The 23502-nt window shown below is 52.1% G+C and overlaps 1 protein-coding gene across 2 annotated transcripts; it reads left to right on the forward strand.

Moving 5' to 3' along the window:
- The first annotated feature begins 32 nt into the window (after nucleotides 1–32).
- On the forward strand, nucleotides 33–21730 carry EVPL (envoplakin). Of its 2 annotated transcripts, XM_090122198.1 has the most exons (24): nucleotides 33–1054; nucleotides 2349–2425; nucleotides 5522–5649; nucleotides 8107–8206; nucleotides 8327–8481; nucleotides 8709–8832; nucleotides 9314–9439; nucleotides 9680–9718; nucleotides 10312–10473; nucleotides 10702–10809; nucleotides 10911–11006; nucleotides 11264–11389; nucleotides 12120–12266; nucleotides 12385–12539; nucleotides 13237–13334; nucleotides 13773–13954; nucleotides 14578–14756; nucleotides 15153–15291; nucleotides 15646–15839; nucleotides 16033–16183; nucleotides 16368–16451; nucleotides 16540–16650; nucleotides 17103–17195; nucleotides 17507–21730. In XM_090122198.1, the coding sequence occupies exons 3-24, from the start codon at nucleotides 5576–5578 to the stop codon at nucleotides 20942–20944; spliced, it is 6081 nt and encodes a 2026-aa protein (XP_089978324.1). In that variant the 5' UTR covers nucleotides 33–1054; nucleotides 2349–2425; nucleotides 5522–5575; the 3' UTR covers nucleotides 20945–21730. The 2 variants fall into 2 exon arrangements, with proteins under 2 accessions (XP_089978324.1, XP_031454944.2); XM_031599084.2 differs by lacking the exon at nucleotides 5522–5649.
- Nucleotides 21731–23502: the final 1772 nt, after the last annotated feature.

A 23502-nucleotide genomic window follows, 5' to 3' on the forward strand; every position in this document is an offset into this window, starting at 1 on the left:
GTTGGGGGTTGGTACACATTCACTTACCAAGGCATAGACATAACTTGATTCTTCCCTTGCACCATTATTTGGCATAGATTTGTTATTTTGTTCCAGAAATTTGGGTATGATGGGGAAATGAGGCAACACTGAAACAGCAAGGTGAGGCTGCCTACACAAAGCATGTGGAAACATAGTTGGGGGGGCTTCTCCTTGCCTTTCAGCTCCCAGCCCCTGCTGAGGATCATATATAGTTATGTAAAGAGAAATTTCTTTATTGTTTAACATTCAGCAATCACAAACCAGAGCCTCTTTCCTTATCAGTAAGGATGGTAACTACCAAATGCTAATGGTTACCCCACTTGTGTTTGGACTATAACTGGAGTTTGTGCTTGGGGCTGAGAGGATTGTTCTTTGTTGATACAAGCTCTGTTAGGTGACTAAAGACAGTATAAAACCTATTCCTGCAAGGCTTCCCTTGGGAAGCTGTATCTTCATGGGTGGCTGTAGGGATAGCTGCTTGATCTTCATGGGAAATTGGGTCTCGGGGTGTTAATTTTATCTCTGATGAATCTTGCCTGAAAATGAAGATGATCTTCATCTGTTGCTTTTTCCTCATCCTTTGTTGGTAGATGTACCTGACAGGAGAACTAAGCAAGAGCACACTGCTGGGTTCTTGAATGATGGTTCTTGGTTTTTCTGAAGCAGCCAGGTGCTGTGGTGATGGGCACTTCCAGAATACCAGTAATTTCATAATCACATTCATTAAAGAGGGAAGGGGGGGGGGGTGGGAAATAAAGCACATGGGCAGAACTGTTCCTAAATAAAGTGTTTGGAAGTTTTCATCAGCCAAGTTTGGGTTCTCAGTGTTTTTAGCTGGGAGTAGAACACTGCATTGTTCTGCCTGCCTTGTCTCCATTCAGTGTTGTTTCTCCGTGTTTAGGCACTGCAGTTAATAGGAGTGGGAGCAGAAGAATGGCTTTAAACGATTTGACTGTCGTGGGAATGATGAATGAGGGGAGTTAATTCCCATAATTTCAAGCTGAATGTTTTCTGCTTTGTTCTGAGCTGATAGGTGGGTTCTTAGAGTACAAAGCAGCTTTCAATAGGAGGAGGAGGGAGAACCTTTTGTGTGCAGTTTTTTCAGTGCAGACACAACATGGAGATTTTTGGTGTTCTGGCAAGTTCAGTTAGCCCACATACACCAGGGGATTTTACAGCAGAGAGGGGAGTTGTGGAAATGAAGCACTGAGGACTGTTTATTCACCGGGTGATGATTTCTAGAAGAAATAGCCTTGGATGGCAGACTTCCCATAAAGCCAGTTTCCTTTTACATGAGGAGAGGTCACGCAATAACTGAGATGTCAGCTGGCTGATGCCTTCGTGGTGCTTTAATCTGAGCTCTCTTCTGCTTTTCTGTCATCAGTTTGAGAGCTGTCGTCCTGTTTGATTTGCGAGCCAGGCTCCTTTCTGCCCTCCTGCCACAGGTCTGTGGTGCCTGGATTGATTCCAGTGAAACTGGTATTGCCACCACTCTAATTTGTCACTGTTACAGAAAGCCAGGAGCAACATAAAGCATCTTGTAAAAGATAACTGATCCGTTGGATGCAGATAAGGAACCTGCAAACAATAAAGTCTTTTTCCCGACCTCTGAGCCGTGCAGTTTGTTGAGCACAACGCTCTGAGCATTCAGAGGATGGAGGCTTCAGAGGCAGCCTGACTCCAAAGTCTGGAATGGCAAAAAGGTGTAGGCAGCAGAAATTGTAAGGGAGCAGCACAGGCAGGTCTGAAATATTTGTACAGAACAGATGGGTTCCCTCGGAACTGGTGTGTGTTTAGTTGTGCTGCCAGAGCACGGAGCAGGGTATGGGTTTATGATGGTAGAAACCTGCTTCCTTATTGCTCAGCTCTTTGGTCAGATTGGTGTTGGCTGTAAAGGACACTCTCTCTTCCCATGCCATGCAGTCCATGTGAGTGCCCTCGAGCAGGAAGCTCCAGCAGCAGGGTTGTGGTGATTACCTTCAGTCAGTTCTGCAGCTGCAGTGCAGTGCCTTTGGTCTCACACTGCTATTTTAATTATGGGCTGAGCAGCCCATGCCCAGCATCGCTGCATCCATCAGAAGATGGGATCTATTGCTGCTGGAGGGCTGCCATGTTCAGGTGGTGCCTTAAGCCACGTTCACTCCTAATCCTCCACACAGGGGCCCAGTGACAGCAGGTTGGTCTTGAGGAGCTGATGGGATGGATGTGTCATTAAGGGAAATGATTAACATAAAGCAAACCAGGCAGAACCAGGGGAGAGGTAACGTGGGATGGGAATAGTCTGACCTGAGAGCTCCTAAACAACAGCATCTTCCTTGTTTTTAAAGGCGGTGTTTTTAGACCAAAGGTGTTACTACAACAAACCCACGGTGCTTTGCAATGCTTCAGAGTGGAAACATTCCAGGTGAGTGGAATCGTGGCTGTCACCCACTGAGCACACAACCAGCTCAACCAGCAGCTCGGATGGAGAGCTGGGAAACCCCCATTCTTTGACAGCAGCAGTGGTTCTGCCCACCCCATGGCTCAGGGTGTGAGCTGGGGGTTTGTTTGCTGATTTGGTGTGATTTGAGATGTAAAGCACGTAGGAAAAGGTGGAGGTAGGTTGGCTTGTGGAAGAAGCAGGGAGGGAGATTCTGATCGGAGCAGGGAAGGATGCAAGGTCGGTGCCCCCAGTGTCTAACAGGAAGCTCCAAGAGGAAGTATGGAACACGATAAGAGGAGTGCTGAGCATGAGGGCTGCCCAGCACTGCTGGGGTTGTGCTGCTGGCTGTGGCTGCAGCCTTTGCCTTCTCCCTTTCCCTGCTCTGACCCGAAGTGCTGAGCAGCTCCCTGTCCCTCTTCTCCTGGGATTTGTGCCTGGGCCTGGCACGGCAAAGGTTGGTGCTCTGGGGGTTCACCCTTTGGGTGAGCTCAGCTCAGTGTGCTGCTTTATGGCTGGGAGCGGCTCGGAGCTCTGTAACCCAGCACAGTCACTGCTGCTGTGGGAGTCACAGCACTGCAGAAGGCTTGGTGGGCACCTGGAGCTGCAGAGCTTCCAGCACAAACCAGGGAGCGCCGTTCCTTGGGTCTGTTTGCTCTGGGGATCCGTGCTGCTGCTGCTCCCCAGTCCATGCACAGAGCTGCAGCGCTTTGCCCAGGGCCCCCATGCAAGAAACACAATTAGTGGCTCCGTGCCATGGTCAGCACAGGGAGCCCGAATGGCTGAGGAGCAGCATCAAAGCCTCTGAACCACCTTTTTTTCTTTTTTTTTCCATAGGGAGAGCTTCTAATTTTCTCAGCGCATCCAATTAATGGGGGCAGGCACTGCCTGGCTGCTCAGGGTTACAGCTGAGGGATGGATGTGCTGTACTCAGAACAGGGTGAGGCGATGGCAGCCCCAGCACAGGGCTGCACGGGTCCATCTCCAGCATGAGAAGCTCTGGGGCCTCACTGAGCAGTGAAATCAGTCCCACCCTGAGCGGGGCTGGTGCAAGGCAGCGTGCAAGCAGTGCTCTGTGGGCAGCTGTGCTCATCCCGTGGGTTAATTACCCCTCAGTGCTGGGCTGGCTGATGGATGCTCAGATCCAGTCGCTCTGCTTGTGGAACAAAATGTGTTGTGCAGGTGAGGTGTCGTGAGGATCTGCCCTCGGTGTGTGTGTGTAAATGGTGCTGTCACCACCCTGCTGGCTCCTGGGGAGAGGAAAATGAGGGTAAAGCAACGGGTGCTACAGGGCAGGGAGCTCTGAGGAGCTGCGGGTTGATGCGATGAGATCAGGGAGCTGTGGGTTGGGGCAGTGCGTCCTTGTGATGTCTGAAGGGTTGTGGTGAGCATTGCCCTGGGATGGAGCTGCTAATGAGCGGTGAGATGGCAGGGTGTGAGCCTGCCCTGTATTTAAAGAGAGGCAGAGGAGCACAGCTGGGACTTTCCATCCATTCACCCAATGCTTGGAGAGGAAGAGGAGCAGCTCCCCTCTGCCCTCCCCATCTGCATCCTCACTCTGGCTGCGGTGCTGTTTGGCAGAGCCAGCACAGCATGCGGGACGCGGCCCCGACACGCAGCCCTGTTCATCCCCCAGAGCCCACAGCACAGGTGAGGCTGCAGCGTGCTTTGCTGACGGCATGGGCTGTTCCCAGCATGCCTGACACCGGGATGCAGCAGCTCGGCATCTCCATGAGCGTTATCTCCATGCAGAACTTCTTCCCTACAGCTAACAGAGGTGCTGGGCTGCTCAACTCGATCAGCATGTCATGGGGTGAACGGTCCTATTGCCTAACAAATGGGATCTCTGCACAGCCAGGGCCTGGGAGTGTTTGTAGAAGGACCCAGGGGAATTATCTCAAAAACGAAGAAATTTGAAGCGAAGAGAACTGGAGTATGGAAAGGGCTCAGGAGGGACACAGGGAGGCAATGAGAAGGCAGACGTGTTTCCATCCTTTGGGATGGAAATAGTTTTGATTGGGGCAGTCCGTTCTGAGCCATGTGAAGCCCTCACCTCCCCTGTAAGAACTCAGCAGAGAGGTCTGTGAGGTTTGTCTGCACGGGGAATGCAGACAAGGAGAGGTGGGACCTGTATCCCAAAGCCCTCGTGGTGCCGTTTGGGTGGTTTTGGAGAGCTGTGTTCTGGCACAGGAGCTGGGATGCTCCTGCCCACGGATTTTGGGCTGGGGCCCAAAGAGGGCACAGGTGTGGGTGGCTGTGGTGAGGGCAGAACGGGTCAGACTCGTCTCCCAGCCTGTTGCTTCTTGCAGGGGCTGCGTGAGCGTGGCAGGATGGGTGCTGGGAGCTGCAGCACCTCTGTTGTGCTGGGGGTTCCTGCAGCAAAGCCCGGTTCCAACTGCACTGTGCTGGTTCTCATCCTTGGTTCTGCAGCGGTGCTCATCAGCAGCATCACCAAACCACCTGGGGGAAGTCAGGCTCTGCTTTTGTCTGAGAGCAAAACCATGGGTACAAAGAGCCCTGCAACAGAGCCTGGTCCCGTGCACCTGTCCTGATGTGATTCGTTCTGTGCTGGTTTAAGAGGACAAAGAGGACAGCTGGGAAGGCTTGGTGGATGCCAGCTTTTGCTTTTGGTCCTGGGTTGTTTTAGGCTGTAGGAAACGGGGAAGAGCATCACAAACCCACGCCAGCATCATCATGCTCTGCCAATTGGTTCCCAAAACGGTGGTGCTGCTTTGGTTGGCTTTGTCCAAAGTGCTCCTGCAGCCTCTCTAGCACCTGAAATTGCCGGTGTGAGTCCACGAGTTGAGTTGTGCCCACAGCTGCAGCATCTCAGGTGCAATTTTGGACTTTTCCCCCCTATGAAGGCGCTGCCTCTCTGCTGGGACGCAGCACTGGAACACTCCCTACGCCGGGGCGAGGTCTCCCATTCTCCCTCTGGGGCTCAGCTCTTTCCATCCCCCCCCAAACTGGTTTTTCGAGTCATTTTTTTTCATGCAGCTCCATCTCCACGGGGAGGAGCCTCCCAGAGCCGCTCCTGGGCTCTGCCTCCTTCCCCTGAGTCCCCTCATCCCATCCCCACAGCCCGCAGCACCGCCGCCCCAACAGCTCCAGCATCGTGGCCGCAGCCTCTCCAGCATGTTCAAGGCGGTGGGCAAAGGCTCCCCGAGCAGAAATGCCCCCAGCAGAGCTTCTCCAGCCAAACCCAACAAGTAAGTGCCATCCTCCTCCTGTGCCCCCATCCACGACCCAGGAAGGTGGGAGATGGGAGGTGGAGGGCTTTGGGATGCTGCCCTAAGAGCATCGCTCGTGGTGGGTCGGCCACAAGACTGGGATTTGCTGGGAGGTGGTGGCCTTGGTTGTGTTGTCCTCATTTTTTGGTGGGCTTTGTGCTCTGGTTGTGGTGTTTCCCAGGGTGTGCAGTGCCTGAACGTGAACTTAGAGCACTGCTAATTGAGCAGCAATCCTCGTTTTGGCAGGAAGGAGCAAGGAGGACAAATGCAACCTCCTTGCTTGGGTGGAGCAGGCTCTGCTCACCGGTGAGGCAGATGGGATTTGGGATCCCAGGACTCGCTGAGTGAGGTTGGTGGGATGCTGTCCTACAAAGTGTGCTCCCAGGAGAGGGATGCTCAATTTGGGGCTCCCGGATGGTAAAAATGGGTGAGGAATGGGTCTGCTGGTAGCTGTACTCATCCATCCTGGTGACTGCGGGTCAAACAGCTGAGGTTGCACCAAAAGAAACCCAACGGCCACATCCTCCTCCATGCAGATCTGCTCAGCTCCAGGGAGGAGATGTGAGATGGGACCAGGAGGGAAGAGACGTCCTCACCTCAGCTGTGATGTGTCTCCATCTCACGTGTAGATGTGGCACTGAGGGATGTGGGCAGTACTGGTGGTAGGATGGTTGGACTGGATGATCTTAGAGATCTTTTCCAATCTCAATGACTCTATGAGAGCGGTGCGCTCACCCCTCCCTTGTTCTGTGGGTTCTGCTCAGGGTTATTTTCCACCTTCCCTCAGCAGTTTTGCATTTCCCAGTGCCAGGGGACCAGTTCTGCAGGAATCTCAGGGTGAAAGGCAGAGGAAATCACAAAGGGGTCCTGCAGGGGGTGGAGGGTGCTGATCCCTGGGTGTGCACAGCCAGCTGCCCCATTTATGGGGACCAAACCCAATGGTAAACAGCCATGGAAGAAGACTGTGTGTTCTGGCAGCTGGAAGAAGAGCTGCAGCATTACCAGGCTGGTCCTGCTCAGTTTTTGGACATCGACCATCACATGAAGGCTAATTGGTGTGGGGCTCAATCAGTGCCATCCTGCCACCATTAGCTGAGAAAATGAAGGTGGATGAGCTGTGTCCAGCCACGAGCACATGCTCTGCAGGTGGTCCCCAGAACACCTCGGTGGCCCCAAGGCCAGTGCCTTTGGGGATCCCAATTTCCATCCCAGGGATCACGGTGTGGAGCTCCCAGAGCCCTTTTTTGTCCCTGCTTGGTGAGTGGGTGCCGTGGTCCCACCTTAACGAGGTACTGGGATGGGGACAGTGCTCTGCCTGTGAAGTGACACTGTCCCTTGTGTACAGTTGGATTGTCTGGAAGGCAGAAAGTGGTATGAGGAATGCACCAATTAATAATGATAATAATGGTGCTGTGCCTCTTGTAGGCCTGAGATAGCCCTAGGGAGGAGCAGGGTGCTGTTCCCAGCCATCCCAGTAAGGTGGTGGTTCTTATTTCCTGCCCGCTGCCAGGCTGCCCTCCTGCAGCATCTTCACCCTGAAATGTGGGGCTGTGCTCTGCGTGGTTCTTAGTGTGTGAAAGCTTCTTGGGGTGGAAGGGCCTCATCCATGGGATGGGACAGGAGGCACAGCCCTGAGGGATGGAGATGGGGCTGTGTGGTGGGTGTCAGTGTGGACGGAAGAAGTCAGCTTCCCTCTTTGCATGGCCTGGGATTGGAATAGATGGTTTGGGTCCTTCTCCAAGCATGCATTACTTTTCAGTCCATATTTCATCGTAGCTTGCTCTAAACAAAGCTGCTCCGTGCATCCATCCTTGTGAAACCAGAGCTGGGGCATCCCAGTGGGTTCCTTGGTCAGGAAGAAGCATTATGGCCACATACCCTCTGCAGAGGGTTGGGTACCGGGATCCCACACTCAGCTCCTCCCCAGTGGGAGCCGAATTCCTCTGGGCATTGCAGGGTGACTCACACTCTCCTCCCTGCACAGTCTGGGCAGGGAAGCTGGGTGGTGCTGAGGTGTTTGCTCATGGGACACCGCCTCATTCCAGGTGTGCTGGGAGGAGTGGGATGTTGTGTAACCCGCTGGGGAGGGGGCAGCTCCTGCGTGCTCAAGCCCTGGCCCTGTGCCTCTCGTGTGGCTTGGGGCCACCCTGCATCTCTCTGAGCATTATGGGGCAGAGATGGGATGGGGCTGCAGTTGCCGTGGACTGAGCTGAAACATGAGCTTGGCTTGGTGTGGCTGTAATGCTAAGGGACGCTTTGCTGTCACCTGGGGCTGTGACAAATGGCTGCTCTGAACTGACAAATTCAGCCACGGGACTGCTGGAGCCTGGCAGAGCCCTTGGGGCTTTCAGCTGACCCCACTGCTGCTGCTCCAGCTTTTCCCAATGATGAAGATGGCCCTTCCCCACCCACCTGTTGTGCTGCTCCCACCCTCAGGTCCTCAAGCAATGAGCTGGCCGTGCTCATTGCTCGCATGCAGACAAATGCTGACCAGGTGGAGAAGGACATCCTGGATACACAGTCCCTGCTCACACAGGTGAGATGTGGCACAGGGTGGTGGGAAGGTGGAAGGCTTTGGCTGGAAATGCAGTGCCTGGAGTAACAGGTGAGGTGTCTGCTCTGTGCATCAGACTTCTTTTTTTTCCCTGGTCTCCAGGATGTCAGCAATGAGCAGAAGAACAAAGCCTTCGAGTTCCAGGCTGAGAATGCCAGGAACCTCAAGGAGGCAGAGACACTCCTGAAGGACCTCTTCTTGGATGTGGACCGTGCCAAGAGGCTGAAACACCCCCAGGCTAACGAGATAGAGAAAGAGTGAGTGCAGTGGGGGAGCTGGTGGGATGGAGAACCTCCAGCAGGGAGATGGAGAACTTCCCAGCTCCTGGGAAGTAACTCTTGGGACACCCCTGGTGATGGAGAATCCCAGGGCCAGTGTAGAACAATAACAAATTTTGATGGGTGAAATGTGGGCTCCTTGAACAACTCCTTGGCTCTTCTCGCTCCACACTGACACACAAAAATGTGCCTTTTCTCCTCGGCAGCATCCAGCAGCTCCATGAACGTGTGACACAGTTGTGCGCAGAGTATCGGGACCTCTATGAGAAACTGAACGTCCCCGATATCGGGCCCAGGGTGGACTGGACAAAGATTCTGGACCAAAAGATGGTAACAGCAGCTGCTTTGCACGTGTACCTACAATTCCTCCAAGTTATAGGATATTAAGATAATGCCCATAGGGCTCTGCCAGTCATCGTGTGTTCAGCATCATGCACGGATGTTATGGGTTTGGTGGTGGAGCTAACTCAAGTGATCTGGATAGGAGAACTCTCCTTCCAGATCTGAAAACCCATTGGAGGACCCTCTGGATTGACCCGTTCAGATTAAGAACAAATAGAAGGGGATTAAGTAGAGATGCCGTGATAGAAGGATAGGGAAGGTGGTGTCTTCAAGGACTTTTAGCTCTATTTCCTAGGGTACACCCAACTGTAAGGTGTTGGGTGTCATAACTGCCCAATTTGGTAAAAAAACACTGAGATCCTCTCCCTTTCTCCTGGGCTGGTATTGGATTTTTCCATACCCTGCCAGCGTGCACTGTGGTTTCTCCCTGAAATATGGTATTTTGCTTTACCTTGCTTCATTTGCACAGAAACAAGTCAACGCAGGACAGTACGGCCCCGGCATGTCAGAGCTGGAGAAGCAAATAGCTGAGCACAATATCCTCCAGAAGGAGATTGAAGCCTATGGCCTTCAGATCAAGAACCTGCGCTGCAGGGTAAGGCATCGTCCGCCCCTTCCTTGTCCCCTCTGCTTCACCTGAGACCCCAACCCTGTGTCCTGTGTGCTCATAGCCGTGGTGCTGCAGAGGGCAGGAGGAGACTGGAGCTCAGGCAGAGGCCAAGGAGGTGGTTCCATGAATCAGCTCCCAACATCTATTAGTGATGGTGTTATGATAACAGTTTATTGTTTTGTCCTTTTTTTTTTTTTTTGCTTGGTCTCGGCTGTTGTAACTCAGGATGTGACAGATCTGAAGAGCCAATATAAGGACTTGCTGGTAAGGTTCTTGCTGGTTTTTGGACAGATTGGGATCTCGTAGCAGAGTAATTCCTTTCCCAATGGGCAGGGAATGCCCAGGTCAGGGCAGGAACTTCCTCTGGGATTGCACAGTGGAGTCATGCCCCTCATTTTCTTGGGTACAAATTGAGGGCTGTGGGTGAAGGTTGCACCTCTTTATGGGCCCTTGGTCTGGAGCTGCAGCAGGAAACCCCATCCCACAGAACATCCTATGGGTTTGCAAGTGCTGAGGCTTGTCCTGATCCCTAACAAGGACTGCGGAGAGGAGATGGGAATCTGGAGCAAAAGAAGTGACCCAACACCCTGGGTTTGGCCTGCTGGGTCCGTAGGGTTTGACATTGAGGAATGCCATTGTGAGAAACATAGCAGAGCTGGGACTGCTTTCAGACTGCCCGGGGCATCACTCCACACCTGGGATTCTGGTTAGACAAACGCATCCTGTTTGTGAGGGAGGGAAAGGCCCCATCAGATAAGAATGAGCAGAGAGATCTCACCGAGGTCTCTGGGATTCTTCTGGTGGATGTGCAGCGCGAGGGGCCCTGGGGAGCACCAACACCTCTCTCTCCTCTGCAGAAAGCTTCTATCTGGCGAGGGCAGAGCCTGGGCAGCCTGTACCACCACCTGCAGGGCTGCACCAAGGAGCTGGGCTACCTGACGGAGCGGCAGACCCGCATCCTGAAGCAGGACTGGAGTGACCAGATGACAGACGTGCAGAGCATGCGGCGGGAGTACGAGGTGAGCTTTGGGGATGGCAGCGTGTCAGCCCATCCCTACCATGCCTGTTAGCCGTGCCCCAGGGTGTTACATCTCCGTGTTATTGAACGTTTCCACGGATGGTGACTCCAGCAATTCCCTTTTCCAACACACCAAGGCTCTTTCAGAGAAGTTTTCCCAACCTGAACGTCCCCTGGCACAACTGAAGGCCATCACATCTCATCCTGTCAAGTTTCTCTTCCCCTTCAGGACTTCAAGTCCAAAGAACTGCTCAGCCAGGAGGAGTTTGTCAACAACCTCCAGGACGATGGGGACAGGATGATTGAGCTGAAGCATCCCGCTGTCAAACCCATCCAGGTGAGGAAAGGGCTCTCCTTCCAAACCCTACAAGGGAATGAAAATGCTTTACGCAATCAGTGCCCCAGGAGCCCACTGAGTCACGTTCTGTGCCACCACAGGCTCACCAGGAAGCCCTGAAGAATGAATGGCAGAACTTCCTGAATCTCTGCATTTGCCAGGAGAGTCAACTGAAAAGCGTGGAGAACTACAAGAAGGTAAAAAGCAGAGAGGGGAGCATAGACCACAGGGATGCGTGGCTGTGCCAGGTTGGTCAGAATGTTTGCTGCTGTTACCCAGTGCATGTCCATTGGCACAGCTCACACCATAGACTGCTCTTGTCCAACCCCATGCTCTAGGATGGTTGTGGAGTTCTGTGAGCTGTGGGAGCTTAGGTGGGAACTGAGATGCCCCACAAGAGGTGGAGACAGCAATGTTCTCCCACCTCTGATTGTTTTCTTGCCCGTGTCTCCAGTTCCAGGATGATGCTGAGACTGTGAGCCGCTCCCTGAAGAAGATGAGCTCCGATCTGGACACCAAATACACCAAGTTCAACAAGGACAGCCCTGGAGTGGTGTCGGATCTGCTGCTCCATCTGGAGGTGAGGTCTTTAGGACTGGTGGCACCAACCAGACTTAAAGAAATTGCGCATCTATGGCACAAAAATGCTATGGCTTCATCCCTAAATAAGAGTGGGGAATGAGAAGAGGTGGGTGAATGACCCTCCTGGGGCAGCTCCTCCCACCTCAATGCCAGCAAGAGCAAGAGAGGGAAGAGAGAAGTCTGACCTTAGGGGAGAGATGCAGGTTGGAAAGGAATGTTTGCCCAGCAGAGAGGAAAGGAATACACCCAATGTAGGATCTTCCCATACATTTCATTGCCAAGATGTGCTGGGATCTCAGGAATTTCTGACACTGTCACCTTCTGGCAAGTCTCTGCTCCTCATCTGAAATCAAAACATCCCTAAGAGGTTTAATATGAGTTTGTATGACCACCAAAGGTTAGCTTGGGCTGTCCCTCCAAGGGCAGATGTGCTGGGAGGGAAGGAAACAGAGAAGAGTGGTGATATAAGTTTACTGAGGGATGTGGTTTAGTGGTATGAGGGGGATGGGCTGATGATTGGGCTGGATGATCTTAGAGGTCTTTTCCAGCCTTAATGATTCTGTGATAACAAAAAGGGAGAGGAGGGGTCACCGAGGATTCAAAAATGGAGAAGCTCCTGCCTCCATCGTATCAGTGAACACACAAGGATGGAGAACTGCCCCCCCAGGTACCCACTGCTGTGTGATCCCTTCCTCTTCATTTAAGCACTGTCTCTTCTGCTCGTCTAGAATGATGAGAAGGCAGTGAAGCAGGCAGAGAAAAGCATCGCTGACCTGAAAAAGAGGAGCAAGGAGATCAGCCCTCTGAAACTGCGCAGGATGCGATCCTCCCAGCCCCTCACCTTGGACACCCTGTGTGACTGGGATGCAGGAGAGGTGAGAGGTTGATTGCTGGGTCCATCAGAAAAGGCAGGAACTGGATTCTTCTCCAGATCCTGTTTTCATGCCTGGTGCTGCAGAGGTGAACCTTTGCACGGGTTTTGATTTGTCCCAGGTGCAGCTGACCAGAGGTGACAAGTACACCCTGAAGGACAACAGCAACCCAGAGATGTGGGTGGTGCAGAGCAGCACTGGTGTGGTCCAGGAGGCCCCTTCTGCTTGCTTCTCCATCCCTCCACCAGACCCCGAAGCCATGGACAAGGTCAATAGGTGAGTGCAGCTCATCGACAGCACGACTGCTAAACCTCAGGCAAAAAGAAGCACAAAATACCATCTGGTCTCCCCCTTAAAGGCTAGTTCCATTTGACCCAGTGTCTTCTGTCTCCATTCCTCCTCAGTGTTGTGCACCATACAGACTTTGCTGTCAAAGCATTTTTGGCAGACAGGTTCGATTTCCTCACCCAAACACGTGACTTGCATAGGTTTGACTAAATTCATTGCAGAATCAGACTGCAGCTTGGGACTTGCCAAACAGGATGGAGCTATCTGTGCAATCTCCTTTCTGCCCTCCCCAATGGGGAATGACAAATATTCCTCGAACCATGAACCACCATTCACTGCTGTTTGCTAGGTTGGTTTGTGAGGTTCCCACAGAAGGTGGAGATAATGCTGTGAGCTCTTGGCCCTGGGTGCTCAGATAAATCAGCGCTGCTCACATGCTGTGAGCCCAAATTCAGCAACACTGGGTGAGTCTGTGGTGTGAGTTTTGTCCCCAAGCCACGAGGGTGTGATTATTGCATTATGGAATTGTGGGATTTATGGATTTCAAGAGTGATTTCAAACAGAAAAGAAAAAGTTTGCAGCATCCTTCTAGATAAGAGCACCAGGCTGCAGGCTCCCAAAGCACGTGGGGCTGTGTCGGGACTTGCTCTGTACTGTGGTTGTTGATGCACAGCTGATCTTGCAGGCTGGAAGGGGAGCTGAACGCAGTGAAGCAGAAGCGAGCAGCAGCTCAGAGCACGCTGAGGCGCAGCCATAAGGAGACGGTCCAGCCCAGCCAGCAGGGTATGTGTGCTCACACCCAATCCCATGCACGCACTGGGCAGCCTGGTTAGCATTGGGATGCATTGTTTCCTCCCAAAAAGAGCAGTGATGGAGTGACTCAGGTCCAGGAGCCTGCCAACCTTGGGCACTTCTTCAGTTCTCTGCTGCCCTTCTCAGATTTTCTGAGTCTGATCTTCAGCTCCATCGACAGCTGTAGGGTCTTTAGGGTTAATGGAGGGATGTACCTATAATAGCCTTAATGAAGTTTGGGGTTGGGTCTGTTCACTACCTGAGGGATATGGGATATAGAGATATCAAATGATGGTGAAATGCCAACCCTTGACTACCTGTCATGAGAAGTAGTTGGAGCTCTGGGGATTGTGCATGGGAAAGTCTGTGTCCTAAGACTGGGATGGAAAATGTGCAGTGAGACTGAACCCAAGCTGTGTCTCACTGCAGCGCTGCCTAAGAGCACCCCTGTAGTCCAGGATGACCCCCAAGCTGACCAGCTTCTGGGTAGCCTGGATCGTGTTGGCAAGGACCTGGTCCAGGTAGAGAAGGAGGTCCTGAACCGAGTGAGGTCCCCAGTGAGCTACACCGACCCCACTGATGACCTGGCCAGGAGGATCAAACAGCAACAGGTGGGTGCTTCTATGGGGAGGGGAAGGAAGCATGATGGTGTTGGCCCAAAACAGAGCTGACACCTGAGTTACGCAGGAGACGCTTCAGCCCTTGAAGTGGGACTGGATGAGGTTGACAGAAAAATGCAGTCCCTTCCTTTGGCCCAGCTTTGTAGCCAGATGGCCCGTTCATTTTGGAGCCATGGACCAGCCAGTCTTGGGGAATCCTCGCTCTTATAGTGGGGATGCTGTCATCATTTACTCTCAAGTCTGTAGCGTAAAAGACAGTAAGATAGAAGGAATCAATCCAAGGGCAAGCTTTGGGTCAGTAGTTTGGTGGATGTGAAGGGAATAGGAAAAGAGAGAGTGCCCTGGAGCCTCCTCCCAGTTCTCTGGTCTGTAGTAGTAGTTCAGTCCATTTTCACCCATGGGTATTTACCCAGCCCTGGTAGATGATGGGCTTGGATGTGTTTCTTCCATCTTCCCTCCCCACGCCCTGCCATTGCCAGACAGCAGCAGTCTGGATGCCTGTGAGAAGGGCCACCACACCCAGAGCCCCAAAAGCCACCCCTGAGGGAGACACGTTTTGGCAACAGCACTGTTATGACTACGCTCGGTGACTCTGCTCCCATCTGATGTGCCAGGAAACAACAAAGAAACTTGAGAGCCTGGGGGCAGCCAAGGATGCCTTGCAGAAGGAGTGCGAGACCTATCTTTCCAAAAAACCCACCAGCACCTCAGCTTCCCAGCTCCCCGTCACGCTGAACACCCTCAGGAACAAATACAGTGATGTCAGCATGCTCTCCAGCCTGTACAATGAGAAGTGAGTGGGAACCAAGGGAGCAAGGTGCTCAGATGTGCCAGCAAAGGGCATGTGGTCTATATGGGCATATGGGTTGAGGGCCATCTAAGCCAAGGGAGATTGGGAACCTTCCATCCATCACCAAAGGTATCCCTGCAGGACTTTCTGTACGTCGTCTGTGGTCAGATACCACAAAGCTGTACAAAGTCCACAAAACTGATGTGTGTCCCAGCAATGCTTCATGCGGTCAAGCACAACGCACCTGGCTTCTGGCAGGGCTGTGAGTGCATGCTGCTTGTTCCCAGCCATGCTGCAGAAGCTTTGCTGTTAAATAAGCTTAAAAATGCAGAATTGGAGAGAAGAGGAAGAAATAAAGTGGTCTGGTGTAGCTAACTTTGTTGTTTTTCCCTTCCTCAGGGCTAAGGCTGCTCTGAACCTGGAGACTCAGATTGAGAACACAGACAAGATTGTCAGCACGTTTGAGGCCAAGCTGGCTCAGGACAGCATCATTCCTGCATCTCCCAATGCCCTGCAGGACCGAGCCAATGACCTGCAAGTAAGGGAACATCAGACTCTTTGCTGGGATGGGGAGATCTCTCAGCCCAGTGGGGAGAGCTGGGTTTGGCTTATTTGAGCACTCCAAGAACCCAGTGATGGAGCCTTTCTAAGGTTCTGTTCTTTGTGTCTGAGATCCCAATCTCCCTTCCCCACCCTTAGCTTTCACTCCTGACTCACAGTGACCCCCAAACTTCTCCCTTCTTCTCCGCGCTCCATCTAGCCCACCTTGTTTCCCATATTCTTCCATATTGGTTGTCTGTCTTGGGGATCCCTGAGAGCTGCAAGCTAGGGATGGCACTAAAGAGAACACTTCTCTTTGGTGCTGCCAACCTGAACACATCTCACCCTACAGAAGATGAAGCGGGACCTGGTGGCCCAAGAGGACTGCGTGCTGAAACTCAACCGTGGGCTGAAGGATGCTGAGCACAGCTGCAGTGCAGTGCAGAACAACTTCCAGGAGTACTGCCCTGACCTGCCCCGGCAGAAGCGTGAGGTGCAGCTCCTCAATGACCGCTACCACGCTGTTGCAGACCAGCTGGACCAGAGGTGAGGAACTGCAGCTCCCTGAGCACAGCACAGGCTTGTAGTCCTAAGCAGATGACTTCTGGCCATTTGCTGAGCCAGTGACCCAGCACAGAGAGCCATTTTTGTTATCTTGGCATGACATATACCAAGGTGTCCTTTTAGGAACTTGCACGTGGATCTTTACGCTTCTCCTTAATATTTCTGTTCTGTGCAGAGAGAAAACCCTCCGAAATATCAGCCTCACCTACCAGCAGTTCCAGAACTCCAATGAAAACCTGATGTTCTGGATGAACAATCTACCCAAGCACCAAGTGAAGACCACAGATGGGCCAAGCCAGATCAATTACAAGCTGCAGGCACAGAAGGTGTGTTTCAGGGCAAGGACCACAACATCATGAGTATGGGAGGAATTTGATGCTGGGAATGGCATGCTGAGTGACACCAGCCAGCTCTTGAGCAGCCCCTAAGCTGGCTCACTCAGGTGATGGGGTGCAGGGGCCTCTGGGTGGTATTTCAACCCGTTCTTAACATCATTCATCTGTCTTGCAGAGGCTGCTGGAGGAGATTGAAAGCAAGGAGCCTGAGAAGAACGCCGTGGTCAGACTGTCCCGGAATGTGCAGTCCACCCTCAATGTATGGCTGGGTTTTCCTATGTAGCACTCCCTTATCACCACCTCACCAGAGAGATCCCAGCTGACTCTTCTGTTTTGGCTCTGAATAGGACTATGAGCTCCAGGCAGGCAAATACAGCTCTTCTCTGGATCCTGCCCTGACAGACTTTGCTGCCAAGAGGCTGCGGGTGACTCCTCTACAAGAAAGCATCCAGGCCCAGGTACAATGTTAAGACAAACACATGGAAACAGTTGTCTTGCTCCTGTGTGCTCTGCAAGCCTTAATCCACAGTTAGAGCCACGTTGTGACCCTAAACCCAGGGACAAATGTCACCAGCCTTTGGCAGGACTGAGCCAGAGCTCCTTTGTGCTCTTCCCAGTTACAGCCCATATCTCCCATGTCACCTTGGCTTTACCAACTGCCATCCTTGTGTGACTTAAGGTGAATCTGGAAGCCTGAACCCTATGTAGAGCAATAGGCATCCAACAGCCATTCAATCAAAGGGGACGTGTTCTCCTGCAGAAGTACTTAGATGCTCTGTATCTCATTTTCCATAGAAAGTCAGATGTGATGACACCAGTCCCTGGGATAGTGCAGCACTGAACGTGTGCTGGGTGAAAGGAGGGCTTGGGGATGAGCGGGACGAGGCTCTCACTGCTGCTCCTTTTCCAGGAAAATGATGTATCCAAGCACTACATGGAGCTGGCGGCAGAAAACAGACAGCAGCTCAGCCGGCTGGAGTTTGCCAAGAAGATTGTTGAGAAGGTACCAGCTAAGAGCATGTGGATGGTTGGGGTACGATGGACTGTAGTTGGAAACGGTCCTTCTGCAGGTGTAACGAGGCAGCACGAAGCACCCTTGTGCAATGCAGCACCTCCCTGACAGGTGGAAACTCTTTGAGATGTGGCTGCTTGAAATGGTGCTAATGTGTCCTCATTTGCCACTTAGAAGCAGCCTCATTTAGGTGCTCCCCGGGGTTATCTACCATTCTGTCTCCTGCCCTGCCCTGCTCTGTGCTAGGTTCAGAGTGACTTGCTTTCCCAGCTTTTTTATTTTCGTTTGCTTTCTCCTTGCAGAAAGAAGTGCATGAGGATATTCAAAGTGTGCATGAGCAGACCCAGCAATCTGCAAACAAAGCCACGTCGAGCAGGGAATCTGAAGGGCTGAAATTGCAGCTGGAGGAGGAGAGGAGGAACGTGGCCAGGATTGAAGAGGACCTGGAGGAGCACAGGAACAAGCTGCTCACGCTGAAGACTCAGAGGCCCGTTGAAAGAGTGGAAGAAAAGGAGGTGGTGGAATATTACAGAGACCCACAGCTGGAGAGCAACCTGACCAAGATGATGCAGCAGATCGAAGAGGAAGGCAAAAAGAGGCAGAGCCTGCAAGAAGACATCGAAGTGATGAGCAGGAAGCTTGCCCAGATGGAGAGTGAGAAGAAGGCTGTTCCTGCCCAGCTTCTCACCAAAGAGATAACAAAAATTGAGAAAGATCCCAACCTGGATAGCCAGGCAGCCAGCCTTCGGCAGGAGATCAGGCGTCTCCAGGAGGAAAGCTTGGCCGCTACTTCCGAACTGGAGCAGTGTAAGAGAGAGCTGCACGTGCTAGAGAGGAAGCAGCCCAACATCCGAGAGAAAGTGGTGGTGAAGGAGCTGATCAAAACAGAGAAAAACCCGGAGATGCTGAAGTCTGTGAGGAACCTGCAGCTACAGATTGATGAGGAGTCCTTCAAAAGGAAGTCTGCAGAGGAAGCGATTGTGAAAGTGAAGAGCAAGATTGAGGAGGTAGAAAAACTAATTGATGCTGCAGAACCCAAAATTATTGTGAAGGAGGTGAAGCAGGTAGAGCAGGATCCGGAGTTATTGAAAGAGTCTTCCAAGCTTAAAACTCTGATTGAAGAAGAGAGGAGCAAGAACTTGGCACTCGCGGGTGAGCTGGGGGAGCTGCAAAGCCAGTGCAGCATTGCAGAGAAGCAAAAACCAAGGGTGGAAGTTAAAGAGAGGGTCAATGAGATTTTCATGGTGGATCCCGAAACGGAGAAGGAAATTGCACACCTGAAAAGAGAGCTGCAGGAAGTTACTCTGAAAAGGACAAAGATTGACAGCGAGTTGGAAGAGGCCTTGGCAGAGCTCAGTGTCCTCAGGTCACAGAAACCAGAGGTGGAGCTTAAAGAGGTCATAGAGGAGGTGGTGAAGCATGAGAAGAGTCCTGAAATTCTTAGAGAAATCGACAGGCTGAAACAGCAGCTGAATGAACTAGTGAACACCAATGGCAGGACCCAAGAGCAGCTCATCAGGCTGCAGGGTGAGAGGGATGAATGGAAGAGGGAGAGATCCAAGGTGGAAACGAAGCTGGTCAACAAGGAAGTGATCCGGTATGAGAATGATCCACTGTTGGAAAAGGAAGCTGACCGCCTCCGTCAAGAAGTGCGCAGCATGGCTCAAAAGAGGAGAGCTGCAGAGGATGCTGTTTATGACCTGCAGAATAAATACATGCTCCTGGAGAGGAGAAAGCCAGAGGAAAAAGTCATCGTCCAAGAGGTGATTCTGACTCAAAAGGATCCCAAGCTCCGAGATGAACACAACAGGCTGAGCCGGAGTCTGGATGAGGAGGTGAGCAACAGGCGGCGTCTGGAACGCGACGTGCAACAGCTTCGTGCGCTGGTGGAAGAACAAGAGAAGCTCCTCAACTTCCAGGAGGATCGAAGTAAGAGGCTTGCACTGGAGAAAGAGATGAGGCAAATTACCTTGAGAATAAAGGAGCTGGAGGAGAGCCCGGCCCCAGTGCAAGAGAAGATCATTATGGAAGAAGTGGTGAAGTTGGAGAAGGATCCAGTCCTCGAGCAGTCTGCCAGCAACCTGCGCCTGGAGCTGGACCGGGAGAAGATGGAGGTGCTGAACTTGCAGAGGGAGTGCAAGAACCTGCAGATGCAAGTTGACGTCCTCCAGAAATCAAAGTCCCAGGAGAAAACCATCTACAAGGAGGTGATTCGGGTGGAAAAGGACAGAGCGCTGGAAAGCGAACGCGCCCGTATCTGGGAACAGCTGAACAGGGAGAGAGGGGCCAAGCAAAAGGCAGAAGAGGAGGTACGGAGGCTCAGGGAGAAGATCGAGAGAGCTGAAGGCATGAAGAGGACGTGGGCTCGGGAAGAGACAGAGCTGCAGAAAGCCAGGAACCTGGCGATCCAGGAGAGAGCCAGCCTCGAGAGTGAGCTGCGGGAGCTGGAGAGACAGAAACAGCAGAAAGTTCTTTTCCTTCGGGAAGAGTCCAAACTGCTCAACCAGCGGACTGAGAGTGACCGGCAGAAGAAGAAGCAGCTGGAACAGGAGTTTTCCATGCTGGAGGCAGATATCCTGAGGGAGAAGGACCAGATCTACAATAAGGAGAGGTTCATTCGAGATCTCCGGTCAAGAGTCAGCAGGGAGGAAATCAATCACGAGACCCAGATGAGAGAGACCAACCTCTCCACCAAGATCTCTATACTGGACCCTGAGACGGGGAAGGATATGTCCCCTTATGAGGCCTATAAGAGAGGCATCATAGACAGAGGCCAGTACATCCAGCTGCAAGAGCTGGAGTGTGACTGGGAGGAGATCACCACCCTGGGCCCAAATGGAGAAGTCTCGGTTCTCCTGGACAAGAAAAGTGGGAAGCAGTACTCCATCGATGATGCGCTACGGCTGAGAAGGATCACAAAGGAGGAGTACCAGCTGTACCGGGATGGCAAGATCCCCATCTCTGAATTTGCCTTGCTGGTGGCTGGGGAATCTAAGCCTCCCTCATCCCTTTCTATTGGTTCCATCATCTCCAAATCCCCAATCCAATCCCCCACTACCCCGCAAACCCAAACCTTTTTCCCCCCAGGCTCACAGAAGGGCTTCAGTGATGACACGTCCCCCATCGCCGGGGTGTACGATACCACCACTGACACCAAGTACAACATCAAGACTGCTGTTACAAAGAAGCTGCTTGATCCCATGACAGCTCAGAAGCTCCTGGAAGCCCAGGCTGCCACGGGAGGCATCATAGACCTCCTTTCTCGGGACCGGTTGTCGGTCCATAAGGCAATTGAGCGGGGGCTGATCGACAGGACCTACATGCAGAGACTGCTCAACGCCCAGAAAGCTTTCACGGGGATTGAGGATCCAGTGACCAAGAGAAGGCTGTCTGTGGGGGAAGCAGTTCAGAAGGGATGGATGACCAAGGACAGTGCCTTCCCCTATTTGGAGGTCCAGCATCTAACTGGAGGGCTCATTGACCCCAAGAAAACCGGTCGCATCCCCGTGCTGGAAGCCGCCCATATGGGCATGATAACGGCTGACCTGGCCAACAGGCTCCAGGATGAGTCCAGCTATGAGAAAGACCTCATCGACCCCATCACTAAGGAGAAGGTAAATTACAAGGAGGCCATGGCTCTCTGCCAGAAGGATTCTCTGGGCAGCCTGCTGCTGCTCCCAGCTGCATCAGAGGGCTACCAGCCCTACCGCTCCCCCAAGCTCTCGCGGTTCAGGCATTGAACGGATTGGTCCTTTCAGGAATTCATCCCTTCAAAGCATCTCTCCCAGCGGAAGCAGCAGCAGCGATCACGGGAATGGAGCATCTAGCATTTAGAGCTGCATACTCTTCTATCTTAGCTATCCCTGCTTCCCACCACAGCTTGGCCGTGTGAGGAAGAAAGCGTGATCGAACACGTGCAAGGACCTGGGCACCCAGGTCCCACTGTCCCCCAGGGTTGCTGTGACAGCAGAAGGGGTTTGCTTGCAAGAACTCTGATGGCAATAGATTAAACACAGCTGTAGACAGAAAGGGGGAGAGGCAGAGTGTTTTCAAGTTGGGTCATTCTTTTGCATGCAATAAACGTAGAAAGTGCGTCTCTCTGGCTGTGTTCTTTCCGCAACCTGTGGCTGAAGGTAGGGGATGTGTTCCTATACAACCACGTCCCCTGTCTATAGAGGCTTTGAAGGCCGTTGATCCCATAGCACTGAACTGAGCAGAAATACTATTCTGTGAGTCCACAGTTTTAAAGATTTTCCTATACCTGGTGCCAGCGCTGTAGATGCCTTGGGTTGGTTCACTGAGCTGCTGCCAGATGAAGCCATGCCTCAAGCAAAAATCCAATCAAACCCCATTGAAGTGGGAGGTTTTGGGGCTTGTCCTGCACCCATGGTGAGGCAGATGTGTTGCAAGGGATGGGCTGACCTTCAGTAGCAGTTTGCTGATGTTTGCAATCCATAGTGATGTGAAACTGCTTTCTGCAGCCCTTGGCTGTGGGATCCACCCAGAAGTACCTGAAAATCTGCACTTGCTATTTTTTTTTTTTAAGCTGAGCTTTCCCCCTGTCACTTCCAGTGTTCAGCCCTTGCTGAAATAAACAGGTCCCATCTCACATCCCTGTGGAGATAAGGAAGAACATCTCGCCCCTTTACCTCATTATGGAGAGTCCTTTGATTTGTGGGATGAGAAAAATGACTTCTTACTGATACTGAGCTGCACTTCAACCTTCAGCAAAGGATTTTTAGCTGATGCTGCTGGGAAAATCCAACATAGTCAAAGCAATCCATAACATTCTTCACGTTCTTCCCCCATCAGAGCAGCAGTGTAGCCTGGATTTACACATTGCCTACCTGGGAGTTGGAGTCTTGGCTCCAAGAAACCCTCCTCCCTGCTACTCCCCTCGCTAATGAGATACTTCACGTTATTAAAGCAACAGGATGGTCACATGGTGACTCTTTCCTCAAGTGCTGCTTTGAAAGTTTTAAGGAATGCTACGTAAGTAAGGGATTTGGAGTTCTGGTAATTAGGCAGTCGGTTAATCGCTTTGTATAAATGCTCCATGACTGTATGACGGGGATAATGGGTATTTATCCAGGGCTGGGTGAAGAAGATGTTAAGAGACAATTAGCTGGGTGAGCGGTCTGGCTGGCTGAGCAATCTCCCTTGGATGGCCGGTCTGCCTCTTGTTTTTGGAAAACAAAATCCTTGTCTTTGCTAAATGTTCCTCGCCTGCAGAAAGCCACCTGCATGGTAACCTCCTGACACCCATAGGAATCCCTGTTCTGCTGTAGGGCTTTCCCAGAGCCCAGCCAGCCATCGGGTAGGGTTGTGTGCTGCTCAGGAGGAACCAGGCAGTGCTTTGCCTGCCTTCTCCAGCACAGGATGGTGGGGCTGGATCGTGGTGGTTATTTCAACACAGCTGCTGTCCGTGCCTTTTGTTGCCAGTAGGCTTGGGTCATAAATGTCTGAAATCCAACCTGTTGCTTCATTTTACTGTGCTAGGTGAGCCATGCTGTTTTTATTTATGGTTCTGGACTGCATGGGTGCCCTTGATATTTATTTCTTAATGTAGGTCTTGAGGAGAAAAAAAAAAAAAAACAACACTCCTCTGCCAACAGTTTATTAGGTACAAGGTGATCGTTTGTTTGCAGAGTGCAAACAATGGAGCATTGTCTGTACAAAGTGATTTGACTTTAAAACATGTATGCAAAGGCAAGGTGCTTATTCCCACAGCAGAATTCAGCCAGGTCTCTCCAAAGAGCCCCTGCAAGCTGCTTGTTATCATATGGAGGACATGAGACGCACAGCAGCCCTCAGTTTTCCAACCACATGGCTCTGTATGCTGCTGAGAGGGCCCTGCTGCCTGCCCTCCTCAATCACAAACCTCCCTTGCACAAGCAGCCTCCCTTGCACAAGCAGCCTCCCTTGCACAAGCAGCACAGCTTCTTCTGGGCAAGGCACTCCAGCATGACTCCTACTAACAGCTTCAAAAGCAAAGTAACCCTCCCCAAAACCTAATTTGTGCAAATTGCAGAGGCAAGCAAGCCACCCAGGTCCTGGCGGCTTCTAAAGCTGCAGGGGGAATGTAGCCAGGTGGTGGGGCAAGGCCCAGAGGGAGGTGAGCAACAGGTCCCAGTGTGTTGCTGTTGGGGGGGGCTGCTACAGTAGGGATGATGACAAAAGTCTTTTTGATGTTGGGAGTGAAGCAGAGCCACCTGCTGCCTTTCCTCAGGTGGAGAGAAGGAGCAAAATAAAGGGTAAAAGTGCTCGGTTCAGGCAGGCATGTCATTTGCCCTTTGTT

This window comes from Phasianus colchicus, chromosome 20, assembly GCF_987193195.1.
Source record: "Phasianus colchicus chromosome 20, bPhaCol1.hap1.1, whole genome shotgun sequence".
NCBI classification, from domain to species: Eukaryota; Metazoa; Chordata; class Aves; order Galliformes; family Phasianidae; genus Phasianus; species Phasianus colchicus.